The 25,142-nt window shown below is 49.7% G+C and overlaps 1 protein-coding gene across 5 annotated transcripts in view; it reads right to left on the bottom strand.

Annotated features, from left to right (window-relative positions):
* Window positions 1–7: 7 nt before the first annotated feature.
* Window positions 8–25,142, bottom strand: part of SFI1 (SFI1 centrin binding protein) — a 79,231-nt gene continuing 54,096 nt past the window's right edge. For 2 of the 5 annotated variants that reach the window (XM_024767971.1, XM_024767973.1), the window contains 18 exons: window positions 23,021–23,151; window positions 12,295–12,376; window positions 11,799–11,977; window positions 11,031–11,106; window positions 10,432–10,527; window positions 9,944–10,020; window positions 9,010–9,112; window positions 7,759–7,855; window positions 5,138–5,298; window positions 4,626–4,700; window positions 3,995–4,069; window positions 3,727–3,903; window positions 3,391–3,653; window positions 2,665–2,769; window positions 2,350–2,563; window positions 872–1,209; window positions 283–394; window positions 32–197 (listed from right to left, as the gene is read on the bottom strand). In XM_024767971.1, coding sequence (XP_024623739.1) covers window positions 93–197; window positions 283–394; window positions 872–1,209; window positions 2,350–2,563; window positions 2,665–2,769; window positions 3,391–3,653; window positions 3,727–3,903; window positions 3,995–4,069; window positions 4,626–4,700; window positions 5,138–5,298; window positions 7,759–7,855; window positions 9,010–9,112; window positions 9,944–10,020; window positions 10,432–10,527; window positions 11,031–11,106; window positions 11,799–11,977; window positions 12,295–12,376; window positions 23,021–23,151 — 2,466 coding nt within the window. In that variant the 3' untranslated portion in view covers window positions 32–92. Of the gene's footprint in view, window positions 395–871; window positions 1,210–2,349; window positions 2,586–2,664; window positions 2,770–3,390; window positions 3,654–3,726; window positions 3,904–3,994; window positions 4,070–4,625; window positions 4,701–5,137; window positions 5,299–7,758; window positions 7,856–9,009; window positions 9,113–9,943; window positions 10,021–10,431; window positions 10,528–11,030; window positions 11,107–11,798; window positions 11,978–12,294; window positions 12,377–23,020; window positions 23,152–25,142 lie in introns of those variants that run through there. The other 3 variants (XM_024767972.1, XM_024767970.1, XM_024767974.1) reach the window with 3 other exon arrangements.

Below are 25,142 nucleotides of genomic sequence, written 5' to 3'. Positions count from 1 at the left end.
GACTTCCGAACAGTAATTCATTTAATTGCAACATTTTGAAATAAAAAAACTCGCTGCAGTTTTGCATTCTGTTCCTGGACGTGGGGTGGTGACTAGCACAGAGCCTGCCGCAGGGCATGGATGCGGGCGATACAGGTGCGGATGGGCTGGCGCTGGGCCTGCAACTTGGAGGCCAGCTGCTGGATCTGCGCTTCCACCTGGGGAGGTTGAGGGGGCAGGCTGAGAGGAAGCCCCGCCTGGGAGCCATCCCGGGAGGCGTCCCGGGGCTGCCCAAGGTCTCACCTCCTGCAGTTCTTCCTGAACCTGCTGCTCTGCTTCCTGGTCCTCGGGCCTGGGCTCCTCCTGGCTCAGCTCCAGCCACTGCCGCAGGCTGCTTGCTTGCCGTTGGCAGGACCTGAGGGAGTAACACACCTGCTGCCTGGCTTGGCCCCAGGCAGAGGCCCAGCACACTTCTGGTGTGGGTGGAGGGAGAAGGGCTCCTGTTCCACCATCAGGCAGAAACGCCCTCTGTCCTCTTCCCTGTGCAGAGCTGGCCGTGTGGGACCTGCCCGCTTCCCTCTGATTAAGGTTGCTGCTCACACTGAGGGTCCCAGGCCTGGCCGTGGGGTACGTGGGCTGTGGACCCAGACAAAGCAGGGCAGGGCAGTTCACTGCATCATCCCGTGTCAGTCACACTCGCCCGGTAGACCACCGGCTTCCACAAGACACAGGTGTAAAGTTTTGCTCAGCTTTTCCTGAAGGTAAGGCCAACCTGGGCCTTCCTGAGCAGGACGGAAGGGGAGAGGTGCCGCCTGCATGCAGGGGCCATCACTGGGCAGACAGCTCCCCCTGTTCCCCATGGATGGGTGCCACGCGGGTTTCTGGGTCTCACCTGAGGTTCTGCTTCGTGGTCTGGTAGTCCTGCAGTTGCTGCTGGATGCCCTCAAGCTCGGCCTCCAGGTCCATGTGGCCAGTGGTAATAGGAGAATAAGCTTGATCTTGACCATCCTCCCGTCTGGGCCCGGGCTGAACCCAGGGATTCCAGGTGCCGGGACTGACCTGAGCACTTGAGGCACTGACAGGCCCCAGGTACACACCTGCAGTGTCAGAGCCAGGCCCAGGCCTGATGCCTGTGAAGTCCCCAGGAAGGAGCAGTCGGGGGTTGGGGACACTGGCCAGGGATGAAGGGGCCTGGGACTTAAGCCCAGGTATCGTCGGCTGGGCTGATGCCTGTAAAGGAAGGATGAACACTGAGCAGGGAAGGAGAAAGGAGGGGAGCTGGGGCTCCCCACACCTGCACCTGCTGCGGCCAGCTCACCTGGTCCTGCCCCTTAATTCAGCACCAGACACCAATAGAGAGTCCCACGACCACCCAAGCAGCTGTTTCCAGCCTTACTGACCTTTCACACCCACTCCTGCAGGGACCGTGCATTTCAGTGGCAACTGTTCGTGTCCAACCACAGCTACAACCCTCCTCCCTTCCCTCTTGGTGACAATGTCCTCTGGTGGGAATGGACACTCTCCCATCCCCCACCCTCTCCCCACCCCTACTTAGGTCGCAGCTCTTCAGGCACCAGTGCCTTGGGGGGCCCAAGCCCAATGCACACTCGTGCTTCCTCACCTCCTTGCCCGAACTCCTTGACTCCTACGTCACAGGCCCCAGAGTCTCGGCCCCACTCCTCCCCATGACCCCATCAGTTCTTTACCTTCAACCTGTGCTGTGAGTAGTTAACTTTTGATCTCCAGCCCTGACCTTGTTCCTGAAGGCCAGGCTGAATCTGTTGCGTTACCTCAAATCTGACAGGTTCAAGACACACTTGTGATGCTTCAGCTGCTGGGTTCCCACCCTCCGTCTTCCCTCTCACAGTAAAGAATGCATCACTCCCTGAGCTTTTCAGGCCGGAAACCCAGGAGCCATCCGCAATTCCTTCTTTCCCTCTTATCAGACTCATCAGAGCAAGCCCTACCTAGTCTGCCTCCCACGACATCCACAGCCACCCGCCCAGTCCCAGCCACCAGCACCCTTTGCTGGACCCGAGCACAGCCGCCAACCGTCCTCCACAACTTCCTGTTCTTAAAGTCCAGACTTATCACCAGGGCCTGTATGACCCTCCATGATCCACAGTCTCTTCATTCGTCTGCATGCTGGGGTTTCTTTTGTCTCCACCACCATGTAAGTGTCACGAGCAGGGATGGGCCTTGGGGGCTGTTCCCTGCTGTGGCCCTAGGATGCTGGCCCCTGCACAGGCCTCCCTGCATCTTCCTGAAGCAATGAGTACTGCTGTGGCTACAGCACCAAGCGCACAAAGGAGAGCACTGGCACGAAGACCAGATCAAAGAACAGGACCCCAGGTAACCAGGGGGACTTACCCAGGTGTGTGCTTCCGCCCCACGCAGCATGAAGGAAGAAGGGGGCAACAGCTCCGGGCCTGTACTCGCTGTGGGCGGTGGCTTCAGGCCAGGGGTGCTTGGCAGGGGGCTGCTTGGGTCCAGTGCTGTCTGGGCTTTTGCCAGGAAGGGTGTTGTCAGCGCAAGGCCTGTTGGCTGGACCTCGCCTAGGCCATGCTCCCACAGTGCCTCAGGCCTGAGCAGAGGGAAGACAGGAGCTGGTCAGGCGTGGTACCCTCCCGAGGAGGACAGAAGGGGGGCCACCGGCCCTGAAGTCCCCAGAATCACACCACCTACCCCTGCGCCCCGAGGGTGCCACACCCCAGGGGCGTCTGGCTCTCAATGGGCTCCAGCAGGAAGCTTGGGCGTCGCGGTTGCTTTCTTGCCCAGCGGGCAGCATTCCTGGGAAGAAACACAGGCTGTTCCTCCAGGCTGCCCAGGGGCTGCTTGGAGCCTGAGACTTCTGTGAGGCGGGGTAATCCAGTCCGACCCCTTCCATCTTACAGGGAGACTGAAGAGAGAAGGAAAGGCTCCGCCCCAGGCACCCTACTGAACTTCTAGTAATTCCAGTGAGCCTGCTGGCGACGGGTGCTCCACCCATGCTGTCTCACTTGACCCAGGCAACCAGGCTGGAGCAGGCTCAGAGATGGGGCCCTTGTCAGCTACAGCAGCAGAGCATGTGGGGATGGGGCGGGGCCAGGTCACAAAAAAGTGGGGTTTCCAAGAGGGTACCTGTTTCCTGGCTGTCACGGGAGATGTGGGGAGACTACCAGGTCTTGCGGGGGAGGGGGGCTGCCCAACGGCCCATTCCTTTGCTAAGGAACCGTACATTCTCTCCCACGCTCGGGAGGAACAGAGGCTGTGGTCCCTTTGGTTAGGGACGAAGAATGGGGGCGCAGGATCCTGTACAGAGGGTTCCGAGTGGCTCGGCCATGACCCTCGGGGCCCAGTGTCATTCCTGTACCATCCAAGCTTTGCCGCAGGTGGAAGCAAGGAGGAAGAGGTGAGGGAAGGGCTACTCACAGCTCCAGGAGTTGGGTGTCCCCAGCGGCCGACGGCAGGCTGTCCAGAGCTCCCCAAAGCCCACGAGGAGCTGTTGTCCTCTTGGTCTCCAGGGAGGCATTGCCAGCCCCAGCAGCAAGGTGGCTGGGAAGGGGACCCTCAAACGTCACTCTCCTGCTGCACACAGTGGACGTAGGGGAATGAGGCTCCCTGCCCAGGCCCAGCGCCTTCTGCTTCCAGAGCGTGGCACAGCGACGGACCACGCGGTGGAGACTGTGGGCCGCCTGCAACCAGCCTCTGGTCAGGTCGTGCTGTGCCTACCCGCTCCCCACAGAAGGGTGGGGGACCCCGGCCCACCTGCACCTGCTGCTGGGCGTGCAGCTGCTGCCGGAAGGCCTTCATGCCCGCTGCAAAGCACAGGAGGCGCGTGACGCCCTCCCGGAGGAGCTGCTGGTGGTAGGCCTGCACTGCCCGCTCCTGCCGCGCCTTCTTTCTCCTCATCTCCAGCACGAAGCCCAGCCATGCAGCCCACACCTCCAGGGAGAGGAGGAGGTGAGGCCCAGCCCTCCTGCTCAGGCTCCCTCCACCGGGGCACGGTCCGCTCCTAGGACAGGGAGCCCATTACCTTCGCCTGTAGTGAGAAGGCCCAGAACCACAGGGCCCGCGCCGTGTCCTGCTGCTCCCGCCTCCTGTTCGCCAGCTACGGGCCAGAAAGGAAATGTCTCCTTAGGGAGGCCACCCTGACCCCATGGCCCCGGTCACTCTCCGACCCTCTCTAGTCAGGCCTGCCCTGAGGTGGGGAGGGGGGGTGTCAAGGAAGCTCTTTTGGGAAGAACAAAGGCCAGGAGCTCTGGGGTCGGGAGCAGTGAGGCAGTGCGCCGGGCTCCAGTGAGAAAAGCTAGGACTGCCTGCACTGCGGGCCCGAGGGTGAGAGGGACCTGGCCCATGAAGGGCCACTAAGCAGGACGCAGCCCCACTGGGTGTTTTATCAAGGCCTTGGCAAAGACCTAAAATGCATTTCCTATTCATTTCTGGATATTACCCTGACAAGTTTTCAACATGACACTGTAGAAACATGGCCCTGAAGTGACTTGGCTTTAAACAGATTCCAAGTGAAGGAAGCTGGTGGTGCCAGGAGGTGGCTGGGGGTGGGGGAACCCTGGGAAGAGGGTGGTATGAGAAATGATGAGCTAGAGGCGGGCTCAGGAGGCAGCAGGAGGAGGGGGAGTGAGAAGGGGCTTCTCCACGGCTCCCACCTGCTGTCTCCACTGGTGGAAGCAGGTCCGGCTGAGTGTCTGGGCCAGGAGTCGGGCAGCCTGTCTCTGCAGAAGCTGGGGAGAGAGTGCACACAGGGGGCTGTGTGCCCGGTGCAGCCAGGTGCCCACACCCGGAGCCCCTGTGGGCGGTGCAGGCTCCAGGCCCAAGTGAACCATCCTCCCACCACCAGGAGGCATCCTGGTTGAAGCCAAGGGCCTCCTGCCCCAGACAGGGGTGCCCAGATGCCTCAGTAGGTCACCCAGCTCTGACAGGCATGGTTCACACTGAACCAAGTTCTTTGCTGAGCCATCTTCCACCCAGAAGGCCGGCTTCCCCAGCCTTCACTGAACACCCAGAAGGGCAGCCTTGCGCCCGCAGGACTCCAACCACCCAGCATCCACAACAGAAGCAGTAAGTGCTTCTGGAAAGACCTTTCCTCCTCGCGATGCGGTCTCCTGGCCCAGACAGCCCCGCTGCACAGGGGAACTCGGAGGGTTGCCATCTGCCTCACCCTCTTCCTGATGCAGCTCAGATGGTGCACCTTCCACCGGGCCATGGCCTGCAGCAGCAGCTGCCGGCGGTAATGCTGCATGACCCTCTCCATCTGGACCCTCTGCTGGGCTGTGCTCCAGCTGCGGTCCCTCCAGCGCCGAAACCAGATCCTGAGACAGCCTAAGGCGGGTCGGAGTCAGTTTGCTCTTTTGGAGGAAGTATCAATATATGGACGACTATGCAGTGGTGAAAGTTTAGAGGGTGGAGAAGGCTGTGTGGGGACAGAACTAGGGTGTCAGCCCACACTCGGTGAGACACCACGTGTGGACGGTAGCCACCCTGGGAGGAGAGCTCCGGCCACCCACCTTCAGTGACTATGCACTCCCTGACTGGAAGCAGATATGCTGCTTACCACTGGGCCCTCCAAGGACCCCCCCGCCCCCAGCCATAATCCTGTGCACAGCGACCACAGGTGTGCCAGGGCCCCAGCGGAACTGCCCACAAGATGCTGCTAGGCACATGAACGAGAAGACCCTGGGTCTGAGGGAGTGGGAGGCAGTGGCCCCATTTTCCAGAGAGGAAAACGAGGCTCAGAGGCCCAGGCAGCCTGAGACAGGCTGGGGAGAAGCAAGGTGCCTGCTGGCCGTGTCCTGCCCGGGCTCCACAGGCAGGCAGGGGCCACCCCCTGCATTGCGTCTGTGTCACCAGATTCTCTCTTGAGGGAGCAAGCACTCTCTTCTGATTTTTTTCCTCTTCTTCAGCCCCAAGAGGAGTTTCTTTTAGAGAAAACAGAAGAGAGCTGACCCCAAGGCACAGAGGCCAAGATGGGGTTGTCCTCCAGGACCTGCCGGAGGTGGGCAGGGAAAGCCACGTTCACAAGCTTGGAGGCGTTAGCACTAAGTGCTGAAATTTCCCAGGTCCTGCTTTATGCGGGGATATCTTAGCCTCACTGGACCCTCATGATCAACTCCAGAGGCAGGTACTATCATCCCCATCCACAGACGGAGACACCAAGGCTGAGAGGAGGCCGTGCCCGAGGTCGTATAGCCAGCAGGCGGCCCTGCCTGCACCTCTCAAGCACCGATCAGCGTGAGTGTCCACGACTCTGTCCTCCTGCACCACCTAGCCCAGCCCTGGACCGCTAAGGTGTGCCTGAGACTCAGAGGCCTTAATTAAGCCAAGACATGGTCCCACAGGTACTGACTGCACATCTGTGTGCTGACAACACAGTGTCTTCTCACATGGTCTCCCCGGTCCTCTGTACCAGCCCTAATGGACACAGCGAGCCCAGGGCCAGCCACGTGCTGCCACCCCGTCTAAGGAAAGCTGCCGCCTGCAGGCCAGCGGAGGGAAGAAGCTTTAGATGTGTCCTGTGCCTGTCACCTCCCCACAGTGGCCGCCTGACCCAAACTGGAAGGCCCATGCAGTGCCGGTGCCAAAACTCTGGTCCAAGCAGAGGCCAGGGACGGGCTGAGCCCCTCGGCATCTTTCCTGGGAATGACTAGAAACACAGCCCTGGTTTCTGGGGCAAGGGGCAGCCTGAGGACACAGAGAAGCATGCTGAGGGCGGACCAGGTGTGGGATTCTGGACCCCAGGATTCCATTCAGGGGGAAGCAGGATCTGTGTTCATCAACACAAGAAAATAGTCAGAACCAAACCTAAGTGGATTGTCCTGGAACAAATGCTATTAAGTCAATTTAACAACTTGGTCCGTTTTCTCTCTGGTCTGATTTAAACCATTTCCATTTGTTTTCTCATTTATTCTAATAGGAGCTGCCTCTTTAGAGCATCAGACTCCCCGCAGCAGAGCCAAGGGCCTCTGTTTCCACGCGTCTCTTGAACAGAGGCTCCATCTGGACCGTTTCCCAGGCTGTTTGTACGGCAGGTCACGGGACTACCTGGTGCCAACCAGGCAAGTCCCTGCTCCCTAAACGGGCAAGGAAGCGGACTCTGACACGACGGGGCTGACTTGAAAAGCAGCCACCGCCTTCGCATGAAAGCGCCCCACCCCAGCAACCCCCAAGTCCCCCGTTCCAGCTCCGTGTCTGCATTTCTCTGTAGGTCTCAAGCCTTGGCCTTTCATTTTAATATAAACTGGTTGGCAATCAGTTGGGAAGAGAAAGTGAAGATGTACTGGACTGAATAGTTACTCCCTACCAAGTTCACGTCCATCCTGGAACCTCAGAGCTGATGTTATTTGGGCAGAGGGTCGGTGCAGTGCAGTAACTGACAGCTAAAGTGGGCTGGGGCTGGGCCCTTAATCCCGCATGACTGGTGTCCTTCTAAGGAGAGACACAGATACACAGGGAAGACAGCCATGTGACAACAGGGCCGAGGCTGGAGTGACCTGTCTACAACCTGAGGAACAGCAAGGATTGCCGGGAGCCACCAGAAGTTGGACAAGGCAGGAAAAGGGGCCTCCCCTAGAGCCTTCGGAGGGAGCACAGCCCTGCCGACACCCGAGTTTGGACTCAAGAGAACAATTGTCTGTTGTTTTAAAGTCTGTGGTCCTTGGTTACCTCAGCAACAGGAAGCTAATACACATGAGAAAGAGACAAGAGACTGAGGGGAAGCACCTTGGGAGAATAAAGAAAGCTGTGTCCTTCACAGGCCTCTCCTCAGCTTCTGGGCCCACTTACCCCTATTCAGCGCCACCTGGGCGTCCCTGACAGCCTGGCCCTCCTGCTGTCGGTAGTATATCTGCACTGACACTGCCTCCCGCCACGCGATCAGGACCTATGGGCAGAAGAAGAATAGAGGGGTGATCACGGCATGTCCCGACTCCCCGGGGTCACCCCAGCTCTGCAGGCAGCTCCTCGTGGAATGAGGCCAGGTGTACGGCACTCACACACGTTCCAGAAAGCGCCCGCCGTCCACGCAGATGGCAGGCAACCATGCCCAGCACCCTCGCTGGAAACCCTGTATCTCAGGCGACAGGACCAGAGGAGCTAAACTTCATACCATGTCACGAAGAAGTCAAGTCCTCACGTGGGCTTTTATTCTACTATTTGTTAAATGGAAGCCTTACGTTTCACGCACTTTCACATATGAGGTACATACGAAATCACAGTAGCAGAACACAGTAGCAGAACCAGAACACAGTAGCAGAACACAAATCACACGCCTGCTCCCCTAACAGTCACGAACTCCATCCCCCCACAAAGGCCTCCTCCCTTGTGAGCCATGAAGCCAAGCAGAGTCCTGACCGTCCTTCCAGGAGGAGGGGACACACATGCTGGCCTCGGAGCATTCCTGAGAGCAGACTGCACCCTGACCATGTGTAATTAACACTCATCTGTGGAGGCTCCAAAGCTGTCAGCGCCAGTCCCGGCCTGCCAGTGCGGGGCTCCCAGCGAAGTGCTTTCTTCTAAAACACCCCAGAGTCCAGGGACCACCTCTGTCATGTCATTTGAGTCTCTTGTCTAGTGACACGTCTTCTTCTCATAGCCATGTCCCTCCCCCAGCACGTGGGCCCAGGCCACACCAAGTGGCATTTTGGGGGCCACTTCCCAGCGACAATGACCAATGACCTCACATTCCTGGATGCTCTACAGAAAGCCCACACAGTCACGAATCCCGCGAGGCCGATGAGCAGGATGGGGGAAAGGGGGCAGCCAAGCATCCTATGCTGACACAAGGGACAGAGGTGTGGCGACTTACACGATTTGTCCCTGCGGAAAACTCCACGTGTGTGGGAAATACTGGTTCTGGTAAGAGCTGGTTCATACTCACTACATGCCATGCTTTTGTTTTAAAGGATATTGGTCCGTACTTCAGTACAATAAACAAGTGAAGAAACCCACCTGCGGGCACAGCTGTGTGTGCTGGAGAAGGGAGCCATCTCGTTTTCTAGGCTCCTCATTCTGACCAGCTGGCTTGCCAGGGCTCACCTTGGAGCACAGGGTCCTTTTGTAGTGAGCTGCTGCTCGAAAGGCTTTCTTTGCTTCGTCCGCTTGGGCCACGGCATTCTCTCTCCAGCGACGTAATGCACCCCTGCGGGTACATGGGGGGACAGGGTGATATGGATGTGAACAGTGCGAGGCTCTTCAGCCTGGTCCTGAATTGAGGTCTCCCTGTGCCCAAGTGTATCTGTCGCGCTGACAGCCACGTTTACGTTGACTCCACACCCTGCACACGGCTGAGCTGCTCTGTGCAGGTGCCATGGGAGCACCACAGGCACTGCAGCCTCGTGCATACACTCACCACGGGGAACACTAAGCCATTTCCAGGTGACGATGACACAGGTGATGCATCCATGATAAGAGAGGTGGAGACGGGGAAAATGGAGGAAGGGCACAGGCAGCCTGGAACAGCATGTGCTGAACAAACACAGAGGCAGGAAAAGAGCGAGCGGAAATGAGGGAGGGAGTAGTTTAGAGATTGGCTCAGCAGGAGCTGCGGGACAGGCTTCGTAGGCAGTGGAGCTGAGAGGTATAAGTGAGTCCACGGGTGTGAGAGACACAGATGGTCCCAGAGGCTGGGAGAAAGGCCTGGAGAGCCGGGGGTGGGGGGACTGACTGGGAGCTGAGAGGAGGTGAAAAGGCGAATCCTGCAGGTCTGAACTGGGCAAGGAGAGGCGCTCAGACGAGCAAGACACGCAGGAGATGGCGCAGCTGCTTCCCAGAGGCCCTGCTCTGCACACAGTGCGGGTGCAAGACGTGAGGGGCCCAGGAAACGGTGCTTGCTGTGGAAAAGCCAAAGCCACGCTCTGAGCAGCACGAGGCAGCCAGGCCCCATCGCCTGGCCCTCGTCGGGGCCCCAGCCCACCCGGGTCTGCAGTCTGCTCCCTGTTCCTCAGGCTGGGCTGGGGCCATGGAGACTCACCGCAGCAGCCGCCTCTCGTGCCGGCTCTCCCGGGCTGCCACCTCCTGAAGGACGCTCCGCACCCGGCTCTGGTAAACCTGCAGACGACCAGGAGGACTGGAGGCTACCCCAGGCCCACACCACTCCCCACTCTCAGGCAGCCGCAGAGGTACAGGGGCTGTGATGCCCAGAGCGCTCACCACAGAGGGCGGGGAGCGGGCAGGAGCCCACCCAACAACAGGGAGAGGACTTGCTAAGCTCTCACCTGGTGAGTCCAACCACTGGACCCCTGACAAGGAGTCCCCCTGGTAGTAAGGCTGGTACCCTGGGCAAGGATGGGAGAACTTAGCTCTGCAGTGTAAGACCCACGGCCAGGGCACTTGCCCTGAGTCTTGTGGAATTACTACTCTGTTTTGGGAGGGGCAGGAAGAACAAGGAAGGGAAACAAAGCCTCCAGAATCCCCCTCCCTACCAGGCAAGGAGATTTGGAGGAAAGCAGCATCTCCTACCCCCCAGGTCTGCAGCGCCCTGTACAGCAAGGTGTGCTGGCGATGCAGGTCGGCTCGCATCAGCTTCTGCTGCTCGGCACTGTGCAGGGCCAGGCGCTGTGGACACAGGGGACAGCTGGCTGCTGTGGGCCCAGGGCCAAGGAGGGCTCGGACGTGCCTCCGTTTCACACTTCGTTTGGGGGAGCTTGGGTAAGGTGCTTACTAACCTCCGAGCCCCAGCACCTGCCTCTATAAACGTGCTCCTCTTAGGGGTTTGTGAGGCTCACCGGGAGCAAGTGCCTGGCTGCGGGTAAACGCTGACCGATTTCAGCTTTAACATTTTTCATCCTGAAGGGGATGCCTGTGACCAGTTAGATCAGGAACTTTAAATTCAGAGCGTTACGGAAGAACAGCCTGGCAGCTAACAGAACACGGAACTGTGAGCCAATCATCTCATGAAACCAGGTTAGCACTGCACCTGCACCCTGGCCTCCTCCCCACGCTCGGAAGCAGGTGGTTTCCGAGGGACCGTGGAGGAGACCGTATGTTCGCCCTGAGCCTGACACATGGCTCCACCTGCCCATAACCCCACGCGGGCCGCACTTGTGCCAAAGCCTCACCTCCCTCCACCTGCTCCAGGCCCAACACAGGAGCTGTGCCGCGTGGAACCGTGCAGCCCGTGCCCTGCCCGTCCTCCTGTGGGGAGACAGTGAGTGCTCAACCCAGGTCCTCCAAGGGCCCTCTCGAGGGGCACCCCTTCTCAGCCCCTGGCCCCTGCTCAGTGGTTCTTCAACATGGACGGGAACCAAGACCCTTTCAGAAGAGCTGCCGAAGGATTTAGGTTCTCCACCCAGAAAAGCACACATGAAACCAAATTTTTGTGGACAACTTCACAGAGCTCTGTATTCGTGTGGTAATAGGTAACTGAAGAGGAGGTTAAATGTGGCCAGAGTTTGAAAGGTGAGAGACCCTCAGAGCATGAAGTAGATCTAGAGAGGAACCAAGGCAGGATGACGCCTGCAGGGAACACAGGGGCACCTGCCCTGGCCCCTAACCACATGGCAAGGTAAAAACTGCCACGACCTGCCCCTGGGCATGGTTGCTTCGAATGGGCCCCAATCAGTGAGCAGGATGTAGCTGATGGACAGGACCTAAGATCCACAGGCACATCTGACCAGCCGAGTTCCTGAGTCCAAGAGATCCATGTGGTGCCCCAGGAGCCTTTCCCTACAGGCCTGGTCTTGCTTAGACTGTTTCAAGTTGAATTTCCAGAACTTAAGACCAGAGTCTAGGCTAACACGACCCCTCAGACTGATGCTCAGTGCTGCTACTACAGTCAAAGCTGCCCTGACCTGGGAAGGGCTTCAAAGGCAGAAGCGGCCACTCACTCTGTTCTGAGCCCTCGGGCACTCTCTCTCCAGACACAGAAAGCCTTCCTGAGCCACCTGAGGCGGTGGTGGGCACAGGCCACTGCTTGTCGCTGCCACTCCAGGCGATGTGCTACTGCCTGCTGGCACCACGTGGACCAGGACCTCCGCAGAAACTGCCGCTCTGCGTGGAGTACGGCCTGCGGCAGGGAGAGATCAGAATGGGTCAAGTAGGAGGCGATACAGAAGCCAGGGAGTCTGCAGGCCACAAAGGATGACCAAGGCAGAAGAACTGGATGTGCAGGAGCTGCTCTGGCCCAGAAGCCATCTGTAAACTCCACTGACAAAGGAAACAGATGCCCAGACCCTGCCCCTGCCTCATGAGTCCTGGTCACAGGCAGGTCGCCCTTCAGGGTGGGTCTGGGTCTGGATAGTGTCCTAGGAGGGGAGGCAGTGAGTGCAAAGGCTTGAAGCAGGTCCTCCCGGTCCCAGTACCTCCTAGGGGAGAACCACTTACCATTCTCTCTGCCAAGCGGTGTTCTCGATGCTGAGATACCTTCTGACACCAAAGTGCAAACAACTGCTTCTCTAACATCACCCTAAAAGAACCCAAATGAATAAGAGTAAACAACTCCAAAAGAATGAGAAGTTCCAAATAATTGGATTTTTTCTTTTATAAGCTTCCATTAAGAGCAAAATAAGCCTAGGTGGGGAGGAAGGAAAGCATACAATAGACAAAAACCCCACAAATGACCCAACACATTCCACATTATTTCTGGCCTCACCCAGACGGTACAAAAAAGACTCAGACTTTGAGACCCTATTTCTTCATCCACCCCACGTTGAATTACCAATGGTGCTCAATGCTCACAGTGAAAGTCCTTCCAGTCCATGCTGAGCAGTCAGGCTGCTGCTATACAAATTCTTGGGGGAAGTAGTTAAAAAAACAGATGCCAGGGCTTTCCTGGTGGCGCAGTGGTTGAGAGTCTGCCTGCCGATGCAGGGGACACGGGTTCGTGCCCCGGTCCGGGAGGATCCCACATGCCGCGGAGCGGCTGGGCCCATGAGCCATGGCCACTGGGCCTGTGCATCCGGAGCCTGTGCTCTGCAACGGGAGAGGCCCCAACGGTGAGAGGCCCGCATACCGCAAAAAAAACAAAACAAAACAAAACAAAAAAAACAGATACCAGACCCCCAAAGCTGAGCTGGGCCCTAGGAAATGGAATTTTAAACAAGTATTCCAGGTGAGGTGAAGAGAGAGACAGGTTTGTCACCTTTGCCTACTTGCACACCATAATGACATCAAAACCTGCAAAAGCAGCACTGGGATTACTGGTCAACAGACTGCAGGGAATGTGTCTCGGCAAAGCCATCAGGACTGACACTGTGGGACAGAAGAAGACGGCTCCCCTGGCATTTAACCCATCAGACACACCACTCAAAACACTGCCAACCACGACACAGCAACTGGTCCTAGGCCTGCCCTCCAGCCATGTGTATTACAAAATGGGACAAGCTATATGAAGCACCTGCTTCCAGGCACTGGGCAACAGGCAATGCAGACGTGATACTTAAGAGATGGGAAACATGCAAGGTTAGCCCCTTGGCTGCCCAGGCCCTCTCCTGGGGGCAGTTTCTGGGCACTGGGGGCAGGGGAGGGAGTCCAATGAGAGCACGACAGTCTCACTGAGCTGAGGCAGAGACTGGAGTTCGAGACCAGAGAGGAGGAACTGGGTGGACATGTGTGGCCTTCCCAGGCCTGGGCAGTAGTGACCCTACCCCACCCCCAGGCATGCTCATGGACACCTTGTGCTCTCCACAGATGAGGCTGCACAAGCAGACTCCACGAGCCCTAGCAGAGCAGCTGCTGCAGAGCTAAGAGATGAATGGAGATACCAGAGGTTGGACAGGGCTGGGAGAGGGAGTTCTGGCCTAGTCAAAGTGAAGAGACCTCGCCGGGAACCTCAGACTCAGAAAGGCTAGGCCCTAAGAATAAAAGTCATGCCCTAACCCTGAATACAAAGTCAAAAAAGACCCACACAAAGAAAGAATAAAACCACACTGGACAGGATCAACAGGAACCACCAGAATAAACATGAACCATCACCTGCCAGAACAAAATGCAACACATTGAAAAGAAGCTGAAAATAATGACCCAAATGTTGGAATTGGCAAACACTTAAAAAGAGCTATTATATGTAAGTTTTGTATTTTAATGAAAAGATGAACAAAATTAGTTACCAGACAGGGACTCTCATAAGAGAAACAAACTACAAAAAAAGAACTAAATGGTTTGGTGGTTCCTCAAGAAGTTAAACACAGAATTACCATATTGATCCAGTAATTCCACTCCTAGGTATATAGCCAAAGGATTAAAAGCAGGGACTCAAACAGGTGCTCACAGCAGCATTATTCACAATAGCCAAAAGGTGGAAACAACCTATCTATCAACCTGACCTATCAACACATGGATGGAAAAACAAATTGTGGTATGTCCATACAATGGAATATTATTAAGCCATAAAAAGGAATGAAATTCTTACATGTGCTACAATACGGATAAACCTTGAAAACGTCATGCTAAGTGGACTAAGTCAGGCACAAAATGACAAATATTTTATGGTTCCACTTACATGAGGTACATAGAATAGGCATTGCAGAGACAGAAAGTAGGTTAGAGGTTACCTGGACTGGGAGTAGATGAGAGTGAAAAGCTACTGTTTAATGGGTACAGAGTTTCTGTTTAGGATGATGAAAAAGTTCTAAAAGTGGATAGTGGTGATGACTGTATAATACTGTGAATGTACTTAATGCCACTGAATTGTGTACTTGAAAATGGTAAGTTTAAAAAAAATTATCTTAATGATTCAGTTTATTTCAGTGGAATATTAGAACTGAAAATAGATGCATATGTATATATACATGTTTTAATTTAAAAGTAAATGGAAAATAAAGCCAAACAAATTGAAGAGGGAAGATTCAAGGAGACTAATCAACTAAGCATCTTGAAAACGTAACTTCCCTTTGAAATAAGAAATATTATATCCTTTTGGCAAGTCTTTCCTTTCAGTATAATAATAGCTACTAAGACATATAACTTTTTAATTTTAGGTCCAAGAGGCATTCACGGATTAAGATTAAAAGATAAATTCTTTCCCATTCCTCTCTTCTCCACATTTTCCTTCCATTTTCTCAGCTTTTATTTTACTGTCTGCTGTGATGCTATGTGGATAACTCATTTTTTAAAAAATAATTTATTTATTTTTGGCTGCATTGGGTCTCTGTTGTGCACACAGGCTTTCTCTAGTTGCAGCGAACGGGGGCTACTCTTTGTTGCGGTGCATGGGCTTCAGTAGTTGTGGCTTGCGGGCTCTAGAGCGCAGGCTCAGTAGTTGTGGTGCACGGGCTTAGTTGCTCCGCGGCATGTGGGATCTTCCCAGACCAGGGCTCGAACCCGTGTCCCCTGCATTGGCAGGCAGATTCTTAACCACTGAGCCAAGAAGGAAGTCCCCCACAACTCATTTTTGACTGAAATACTTCCAACTATCAAACGATACAGTAGACAGAAACACCAACTGACAAGACAATTAATTACCTTTACAGAAATCTTGCCACTTTATACTGAAATATTTAAAATCATGTTCTTCACACCAAAATGAAACTAATTTTATATTTTAAAAAAATTAATAATTACAATTCCTCTTTGGTTGTTTCTTTTGTGATTGTAATAAATACATAAAATACTGAGCAAACTTCATCTTTTAAAATATAAAATGGTAAGTTTTATGTTACATGTTTTACCACAATTTTAAAAATAAAAGGAAGCAAATGAAAATCCTAGAACTGATAAGTACCGTATCTGAAGTAGAAAAGTCAATGGATGGGCTACAAATTAGAAACTGCATAAGAAAGACCACTGAACTTGAAGACAGATCAAGAGAAAAGTATCCAATCCAAACACCAGAGAGAAAAAGGGAAGAAAAATATTGAACAGAGCCTCGGTGACCTGTGGGACAATATTAAGTGATCTAACACTCAAATTATGAGTCTCAGAAGGAGAGGAGAGCAGATATAGGGTAGATAAATTACTTGAAGAAATAAAAGACTTCCCAAATTTGGTTGGAGTGGGTGTGGGGTGACACCTCTGATCCAAGCAGCTCAGTGAACCCCAAGCAGGACAAACATAAGAAGACTACACCTAAATACATCACACCCTAAATGCTGAAAACCAAAGATTGGTAAGAACATCTTAAAAGGAAAGGAAGAGAGACAGGTTACATTCAGGGATACAATACAAATGACACGTGACTTTTCATCAGAAATAATGGAGGTGAGAAGACAACAGAACACTGTCTTAAAAACACTTGGACTGATTCACTTTGTTATAAACCAGAAACTAACACACCATTGTAAAGCAATTATACTCCAATAAAGATGTTAAAAAAAAACACTTGCAAGTGAGGGGATGGAGAAAACAACTCATTGTTCCGTAGCCAGGGAAAAGTCCTTTAAATATGAGACAGTGAAATGAGCATAAAACAAAAGCTGAGATGGTTCATCTCCAGCTAACCTGTACTCTATAAAAATGTCAAAGGAGGGCTTCCCTGGTGGCACAGTGGTTCAGAGTCTGCCTGCCAATGCAGGGGACACGGGTTCATGCCCCAGTCCGGGAAGATCCCACGTGCTGCGGAGCAGCTGGGCCCGTGAGCCATGGCCGCTGAGCCTGTGCGTCCAGAGCTTGTGCTCCTCAACGGGAGAAGCCACAACAGTGAAAGGCCCGCATACCGCAAAAAAAAAAAAAAAAAAAAAAAAAAAAAAAAAAATAGTGTTGAGAAAACTGGACAACCACATGTAAAAGAATAAAACTAGACCACTATTTTACAGCACACACAAAAATTAACTCAAAATGTATTAAACACTTGAATGTATGACCTGAAACCATAAAAATCCTAGAAGAAAATACAGGCAGTACAACCTCTGACATTGGTCTTAGCAATATCTTTCTGGATACACCTCATTCAGGCAAAAGAAACAAAAGCAAAAATAAACAAATGGACTACGTCAAACTAAAAATCTAGGTAGAAAGAACAAAATAGAGCTTACATCAATTAAAGAAAAATAAACAAGAAAATTAGCAAAAGTTGGCTTTTTAAAAGAACAAATTCTTAGCAAGACTGATGAAGAAAAAAAGAGAAACACAAATTAGCAAAATCAGGAATGAAAGTGGTGGTATCATTCCAGATTCTACAGACAATAAAGGGCACCTTTTTAAATTAAAAAAAAAAAAGAAAAGAAAAAACAGAAACTCTAGGCCCAGATAATTTCACTAGGAAATTCCATCAAAAATTTAAAGAAATAATACCAACCTTAAAAAGCCTTTCAGAAAATAAAGGCAAAACATTACAAGAGAACTATAGACCAATATCCCTTGTGAAAGTATATGTAAAAAAATTTAACAAAACATTAACAGACCAAAATCAATATGTAAAACGGATAATACATCACGACCAAGTTGGGTTTGTCTCAGGAATACAAGGTTGATTTAACATTTGAAAACCAGGAAAACTATATGATCATCTCAGTAAACGTGGAAAGAGCATTTGGCAAAATTTATCCACCATTCATAATAAAAACAGTCAGAAAACTAAGAATAGAAGGGAACATTCTCAGTCTAATAAAGGGCATCTATAAAAAGCTAATGCCTCAACAGTGAAATACTAACTGCTTTTGTTTTCCCCCTAAGATTGGGAAAAAGACAAGTATGTACCCTCTTATCACTTCTATTCAATACCTTATTGGAGATCTTAGCCAGTGCAATAAGAGGAAAAAAAAAGCATACAGACTGAGAAGTATAATTAAGTTGCCTTTGTTTACACATGACATGATTATTTATGCAGAAACCCTATGCAATTTTAAAAGGAAGAAAGGATGAACTAAAACTAGTAAGTGAATTTAGAAATTTAGAATGGTCATGGAACTCAAGGTATCGACTGTACTTCTATATATTAGGACAAACAATTAGAAAATGAATTTTAAAAGTAATTCCATTTACAACAGCATCAAAAAAATTAGATATTTAGGAATAAATTTAACAAAATGTATACATAACTTCAATGCAAAGTTACAAAACACTGCTGACAAAAATTAAAGAAAACCTATATAAATGGAGGATGTACCAAGTTCTTTTTATGGGAAGTCTCAATATGGTTAAGATATCGAATCTCGGGCTTCCCTGGTGGCACAGTGGTTGAGAGTCCGCCTGCCAATGCAGGGGACACGGGTTCGTACCCCGGTCCGGGAAGATCCTACATGCCGCGGAGCAGCTGGGCCCGTGAGCCATGGCCGCTGAGCCTGCGCATCCGGAGCCTGTGCTCTGCGGGGGGAGAGGCCCCAACGGTGAGAGGCCCGCGTACCAAAAAAAAAAAAAAAAAAAAAAACAACAACAAAGATACAGTAATCAAAATAGTATCTTAATGGCACAAGAATAAACACAATAAACAAATAGATAAATGAAACAGAAAAGAAAGTCCAGAAATAGATACAAACATATATGGCCGGGCTTCCCTGGCGGCGCAGTGGTTGAGAGTCTGCCTGCCGATGCAGAGGACACGGGTTCGTGCCCCGGTCCGGGAAGATCCCACGTGCCGTGGAGCGGCTGGGCCCGTGAGCCATGGCCGTTGAGCCTGCGTGTCCGGAGCCTGTGCTCCGCAACGGGAGAGGCCACAACAGTGAGAGGCCCACACACCACAAAAAAAAAAACATATACGGCCAATTGATTTTCAACAAAGGTGCCAAGGCAATTTAATGGGGGAATGCAAATCTTCTCAAGAAATGGTGCTGGACTGCATGTTGCAACTAAGAGCCCACAAGCTGCAACTAAGAAGTCCTCATGCCGCAACTAAGAAGTCCACATGCTGCAACTAAGAAGTACGCATGCCACAACAAAGATCCTGTGTGCCACAGCTAAGACCTGGCGCAGCATGCATACATGAATGAATAAATAAATAAATATTAAAAAAAAAAAGAAATGGTGCTGGAAAAAACTGAAGAACAGAAAAAAAAAAAATCCTTGACTCCTACCTCATACCATATACAGAAAAAATGTCAAGATGATCACAGACCTAAATGTAAATGCTAAAACTAGAAAGCTTCTGGAGAAAATGTAGGAAGATATCTTTTGAGATCTTGGAGTAGGCAAATTATTTTAGAGAGAACCCCCAAATCACTGATTATAAAAGAAAAAAACTGAGGAAATGGACTGTATTAAAATTTTTTTTAAACCACCACAATATAATTTTTCTACTTTTAATTTTTATTATTATTATTTTTAATTTCTTTTTTTTGGCCGCACTGTGCAGCATGTGGGATCTTAGTTCCCTGACCAGGGATTGAACCCGGGCCCCCTGCACTGGAAGCACAGAGTCTTAACCACTGGACCACCAGGAAAGTTCCCCTGGACTGTATCGAAATTAAACACTTCCACTCATCAAAAAAACATATATATATATTAATTCATTTCAGTACATATATAACCACCTACTTAGCTCTCAAGTAAAAAGAAAATACTGTTAAAAAATGGAAAAGCAAGCCACACACTGGAAGAAAATATTTTTAATACCTAGTCCAATAAAAGAAATAATACGAACCAGAATATATTTTTTAAAAACTTCTACAAGGGGCTTCCCTGTACCAAAAAAAAAAAAAAAAAAAAAAAAACTTCTACAAATCAATAAGAATTTTAAAAAGACATATGACCCAATTTTTTAAAAAGCGAGGAAAAAGACTTGAACAGACACTTCACAAAAGATATAAAATGGTCAATAAGCACATGATAAAGGCTGAAAGAGTCAAAACCTGTCTGGTATTCAAAGAATGAAAATCAGCTCAGATTGAAAAGAAAGAACAGCTCTACCATTCATCAGTCACACAGAAAGCCAACTGCAAAGAAACACTGTTTCTCTCAACGTCATGCAAGATGCCACAAGGACCCCTCTTTGGATGGTTATTGCTTCCTCACCAGTGATGCCCCAGACAAGCTTTGCTATGTCCATTCACTCCTGAGGATACTCATGACAGCTCTCCCTAGTGAGTCCCTCCTCAACTTGCCTCAGAAACAGCAATAAATCCAAAACAGATCCCTGTTTCTCTTAGAGTCTCCTCAGTTCCTTCAGTGGGAGCCCAAATATTACAAATTCCCTTCCCTCAGGTACAGCAGCAATCCAGAGTTCCTCTGGAATTCCCTCCTTCCTGGCAATCAATCTGACTTGGTCAAATTACAGAGGCTTCTGTTCCTGGCTCATTAGGCTTTAAAGAAATGCTGGACAATCATTAGTCGTCAGGAAAATGAGACAGCACTCCACACCCACCGTAACGGCTAAGTTAAAAAGACTGTCAAAAACAAAGTTGGTGAGGATGTGGAGCAAGCAGAATTCTCAGATTTGCTGGTGGGAGCATAAAATGATGCAACCACCTGTAAGATTAAGCATAAACCCACCCCTGATCCAGAAGTCTACTTCTTGGTATCTACGCAAGAGAAATGAAAACATATTCCACTAAAACAAACGTTCACGGCAGTCTTACGCATAATGGCCTCAAACTGGAAACAACTCCTCTGTTAAAATGGATCAAAATACTGTCTTAGATTCATACGATAGAATACTACTCGGCAAATAAAAAACAGCTACAGATACATGCTACAACCTGGCACAATCTCAAAAACATTACGCTGAACTTTAAAAGACTTGCAGGCACAATAGAGTACGTACTACATGATCTCACTGTACAAAGTTCAAAAACATGCAAAATTAACCTAGAATGCCAGAAATCAGAACAGTGGTTATTTATGCAGGATAGGAACTGGCTGGAAAAGGGCTTGAAGGAGCTTTCTGGGGTGATGGAAATGTTCCGTATCTTGACTGGGGTGTTGATTATCCAGAGATGTAATTTGTAAAAACTCATCAATCTCTTTACTTAACATCTGTACCTTTCACTGTATGTAAATTTTAGCTCAATTTAAAAAAAAAAAAAGGCAAACCAGTCTTGTCTCATTCTCAGTATAATATTTCACTGGCAGGTTAATAAACTACCATTTTTATTCATAATTTGAGATTCCACCATAAATTCCATCCGTATTCCTAAAATATTTTTTTAACTACCCTAAGAATTATGGAAAGATAGAACATACACATTTATTTAGAACTCTGATTTGCTAAACTCCAAACCAAACCTATGTATATTAACTTACCCTAAGAGTCACAAATCAATTCTAGGGGTCAGGGGACAGTTAATATTTTATGCTGGGCACTCTGCTTGTATTTTACATGGATTATCCCACTTAGTTTTCATGACAACCCTGTGAGATAAGGACTATTATCAAATCATCTCCATTTTAAACTTGAGGAAACTGGGGCTCAGAGAGACTGAGTGACTTGTCCAGGGTCACAGAGCTGGCAAGCATGGAGCAAGGGTCGGAATTCGGGCAGGCCTGTCGGCTTCTAGGCCAGGTTCTCAATCACTCTGCCTTCCTGTGAACCAGGATGGGGGGAACCTGAAAAACTAACTTTTCTAAAAAGATCTCACTAAACCTGAAAAAAATAACGCCTAGATCCTCTTCACCATCCTTCAAGCCTCTGTGCTACTTCCTTCCTCTGATTCACCTTCCACGCTTTTGTCTCAAGTGATGGTTCTAAACTCACCCATGCCTGCCCCCCAGCAAAAGCCCTTTTAGGAGCTCCTCTTGGCTGCTTTGAAGGTACCCTCAATTTCTGGTCCCCACAACATGCCAAAATACAAAAAAGCAATAGAACCAAACATGACTCATTTGTAAAGAAAACAAAGGGGTGTGTATGTGTGTGTTTTCGTAGTGAAGCCATTTTTTGAATGAATCTTACACTAGACCTCAACACAGGAACTAAGGAAAGGCGCAGCTGCTCTCTGCAGGGGAGGGGGCAGAGGTAAGTGCTAGACCACGTCAGCCACTTTTCCTTGTGGCCACCCCCTTGAAACATCTTGAACTTCGTGTAAGGAGCCCGGGGTTCTGGCTGATCCTCTCAAACCAGCATTCAGAGTCCTCCAAAGCCAAGTTCACTGCAACTTCTCCCAACGCATGTCCCTCCCCCTTGTTTCACTGTCCTAAGTTGATGCACACTGTCCTCAGGGCAAACTCCCAAACTGTCAACGTACTAGTTCCATGCACCTGCTCAAACACCTGTCCATCATCTACCTGTAGGAGCAGGCAGCCCCTCAGTCTGGCCCTCCTCATCCCGTCAGCCATCCTCACCCCCAGCTCACAGAGAGCCTCCCCAGGGCACTTCCCTCAGCACCAGCTCTGAGCTCTGGAAGAACTTGTGCTGACACCATTGAGGACACATGGGTCTATTCTCTTGGACTGTTCTTCAATTGTCCCTTGTATATCAGTCTCTCCTCCTCACCAAGATTTAAAGTTCCTACCCAGTCATCAGAAAGATATTCCTCTTGATCCAGTAGCAAGTACTTGGACTTTGGAATCAGGGAGACTGAATGTAAACCCTAGCTCTGCCACTTAATGGTTGTTTCATGGGTGAGTCATTTATCACTTTGAACCTGTTCTCTCAGGACTGCTGTGAGAAGGAAATTATTAGTGAAGATGATGATGTCACAGGCAAATGAGCTTCTATATTTTCCTTTTTCCCATCACACCGCACCCACCACAGTGGCCAACAGTTAGTCATTAATAATCTCTTCATGACATTCCACCAATAGGTAGCACGGACCTGGCTCTGGGCCAGTTTGCCCCTGTGAGAGCTAAAAGGATGGAGCTCTGCTCCTTGCCTGTTCTAATTTTGTTGACAACGATAATTTCAAGACTTCAAAAAGCCAGGTCTAGCCGAACACAGGAACCAAACGTTTCAGGGAAATCATGCTCAAGAAAGCCTGCCAAGGCGATGCAAGGTCCAACCACACTCTGATCCAGAAAGCTAATGGGCAGCTTTAACGCGGCTCACGGCAGCTTGTAACGAGGGAACGGGCATAAAACCAGGGCTGTTCTGAAAGCACTTGCTACACAGATAGACACAAGTTTTCCCAGAGAAACACTGACTGTCTTTTTCTGCTAGATGAGCTCAAAGAGCCCACATTATTGAAAATCAAGGAAGAACCAGGGTGTAGGGGACTGGCAGGCTAAGAAACAAAGCAAATGGCTATGTGGGTGGCAGAACTGGACCTGAGACACCTGGCCCAGGGCAGACAGGAGCCGCATGGTGTACCTGTGAAAGCGTGCTGCTCTGGCATAGAGGACTCTCTCCTGCTGGTGCCACTGCCAGAGCCTTCTCCATGCCTGGAAGGCCCCAGGGAGGGCTCGCCGCTGAAAGTGACTGTCTGCTCTGGCCTGCAACAGCTAAAGTAAAACAATGAATGACCTTTATTTGTACTTTACATTAAAAAGAAAAAGACGTTTCAGGGTCACACTCTCGAGGAAGGGATGCTTCCTACACAAACATTTTTTAAAATGAAAATCATTATTTCTAATCTTTGCCAACATGACAGGTGAAAAATGAAATATGATAGGTGAAAATGCTTCCCTTTAAAAGTGAGTTAAGCATCTCTTTATACATTTGTCTATGTATGTGTGTGTATAGATATATATTTATCTAAACTTTTTTCCTATGGCCTAAGTGTTCATCCTCATTGCCCATTTTACTGATTGTCAGAATTTTAACTCTGATATATATGGGCTTTTTCAACCTTAAATTTATTAGTCCTTTGTCTCATTGTTATCAATTTTGTTCCTACCCTGTAAAATATCTTTTGATTTTGTTTATAATGTTTATTTGTAGTACAGATTCTTTAAATTTGTATGTAATTATAAATTTCACTGATACATTAGTAAGAAGACAGACAACTGACATAAGACTATATATGCCTCCATGATCCAAAATTTGGGAGGAAAAGCATATACACGTGTGGCGGCTTTTAAAACAGGACTGCAAATTCTTTCATCCTCCTTCCCTTGAATCTGGGTGGACAGTGACTACTTTGACCAGTAGAGTATAGCGAAAGTGACACTAAGTGACTTCCTAGGCTAGGTCTTAAATGGCCACACAGCTTTTGTCTTGTTCACTGGAAAACTCACTTTTGTTGCCCTGAGCTGCGACACAGGAAGTCTGGCTACCCAGGGGCCACCATGCTGTAAGGAAGCCCAAGCCTCTTGGAGAAGTCATATGCAGGCACTCTGGTTAATAGTCCCAGTAGAGCCCCATCTTCAGGTCATTCCAGCCCAGGAACCAGACTTGTAAGTGAAGAAACTTCTAGATGACTCTAACCCCCTGCCGCTAGATCTTCCCAGTGGAGGTCCCAGTAATCACAGAGCAGAGACCAGCCATCCTTGCTATGTCCTGTCTCAATTTTTGACCCACAAAATCCTTAAGCATAATAAAATGGTAGTTGTTTTAAGCCACTGAGCTTGGGGTGAGTTTTTACAGAGCAACAGAAAACTAAACAGCATTCCTATGTGTGTGTTTGTGAATACATGGGTACACACATTCCTACCCACACAGAGGAAAAAAAATACCAGGTTTACTCATCAAATGTCATCTTAAGAGGCAAGATTATGGGTGTTTTAATTTTTTCTTCTTTATGTCTTCTTATACTTCCCAAATTTTCTGTGATGTCTACATACTGCTTATGGGCATTTTCAAATGTAAACAAGAGTAGAAGCAATAGTATAATGAATCCCCTCAAACTTATTGCCCAGCTTCAACAATTAACAAACATTCTTGCCATTCTTTATATATTACTTTTTAAATAGAAAGAAACCCATAATAAATAATATTTTTATCTTTTCCTAAAATAGAAGGAACTGATGAGCTCCTTGGATATCTAAACCAAGAGATAACATTCAGATTGTTAGCTAAAGATTTTTTTAAAAACAACAGCTGAAAAAAAACAAAACAACAGCTGAGCAGGGCTCTTACTATTTTTCAGACCTTCCACTGTGCAGGCCGTGCTGGAGCCCTGTAAGAGATAAGGACTCTGACCCTCGACCTTCTACCAGTGCTGGGCGCCAGGGTCGAGGAGATCCCTTTTTTCAGGGAGAAACTAAATGAGACCCTTTGCTTCTTTTCCACCTTGAATAAACATAACCTTTCAACTCTGGGGCTCATTTTCTTTTTCTAAAAGGGCTCTTTCTTCACATTCTGTTGTGCTTGCATTCAATGAGCTTAAGAGACCCAGTGGCAATGTCCTTTCCGAAACAGCCACATAATCCAAAGGGACGTGAAAGAATGTACCAATTCTAAACATCTTCTAGGTGTGGAAGGCAAAGGTGACACAAAAACAAACCATACCCTGGGTTAGCCCCATCGAAACACCAAGAACTGAGGAGATCCT

The sequence above is a fragment of the Neophocaena asiaeorientalis genome, unplaced genomic scaffold, assembly GCF_003031525.2.
Source record: "Neophocaena asiaeorientalis asiaeorientalis breed wild unplaced genomic scaffold, Neophocaena_asiaeorientalis_V1.1 scaffold828, whole genome shotgun sequence".
NCBI classification, from domain to species: Eukaryota; Metazoa; Chordata; class Mammalia; order Artiodactyla; family Phocoenidae; genus Neophocaena; species Neophocaena asiaeorientalis.
Note: the sequence above shows the minus strand (reverse complement) of the source record. Positions and strands in the feature narration are given on the sequence as shown.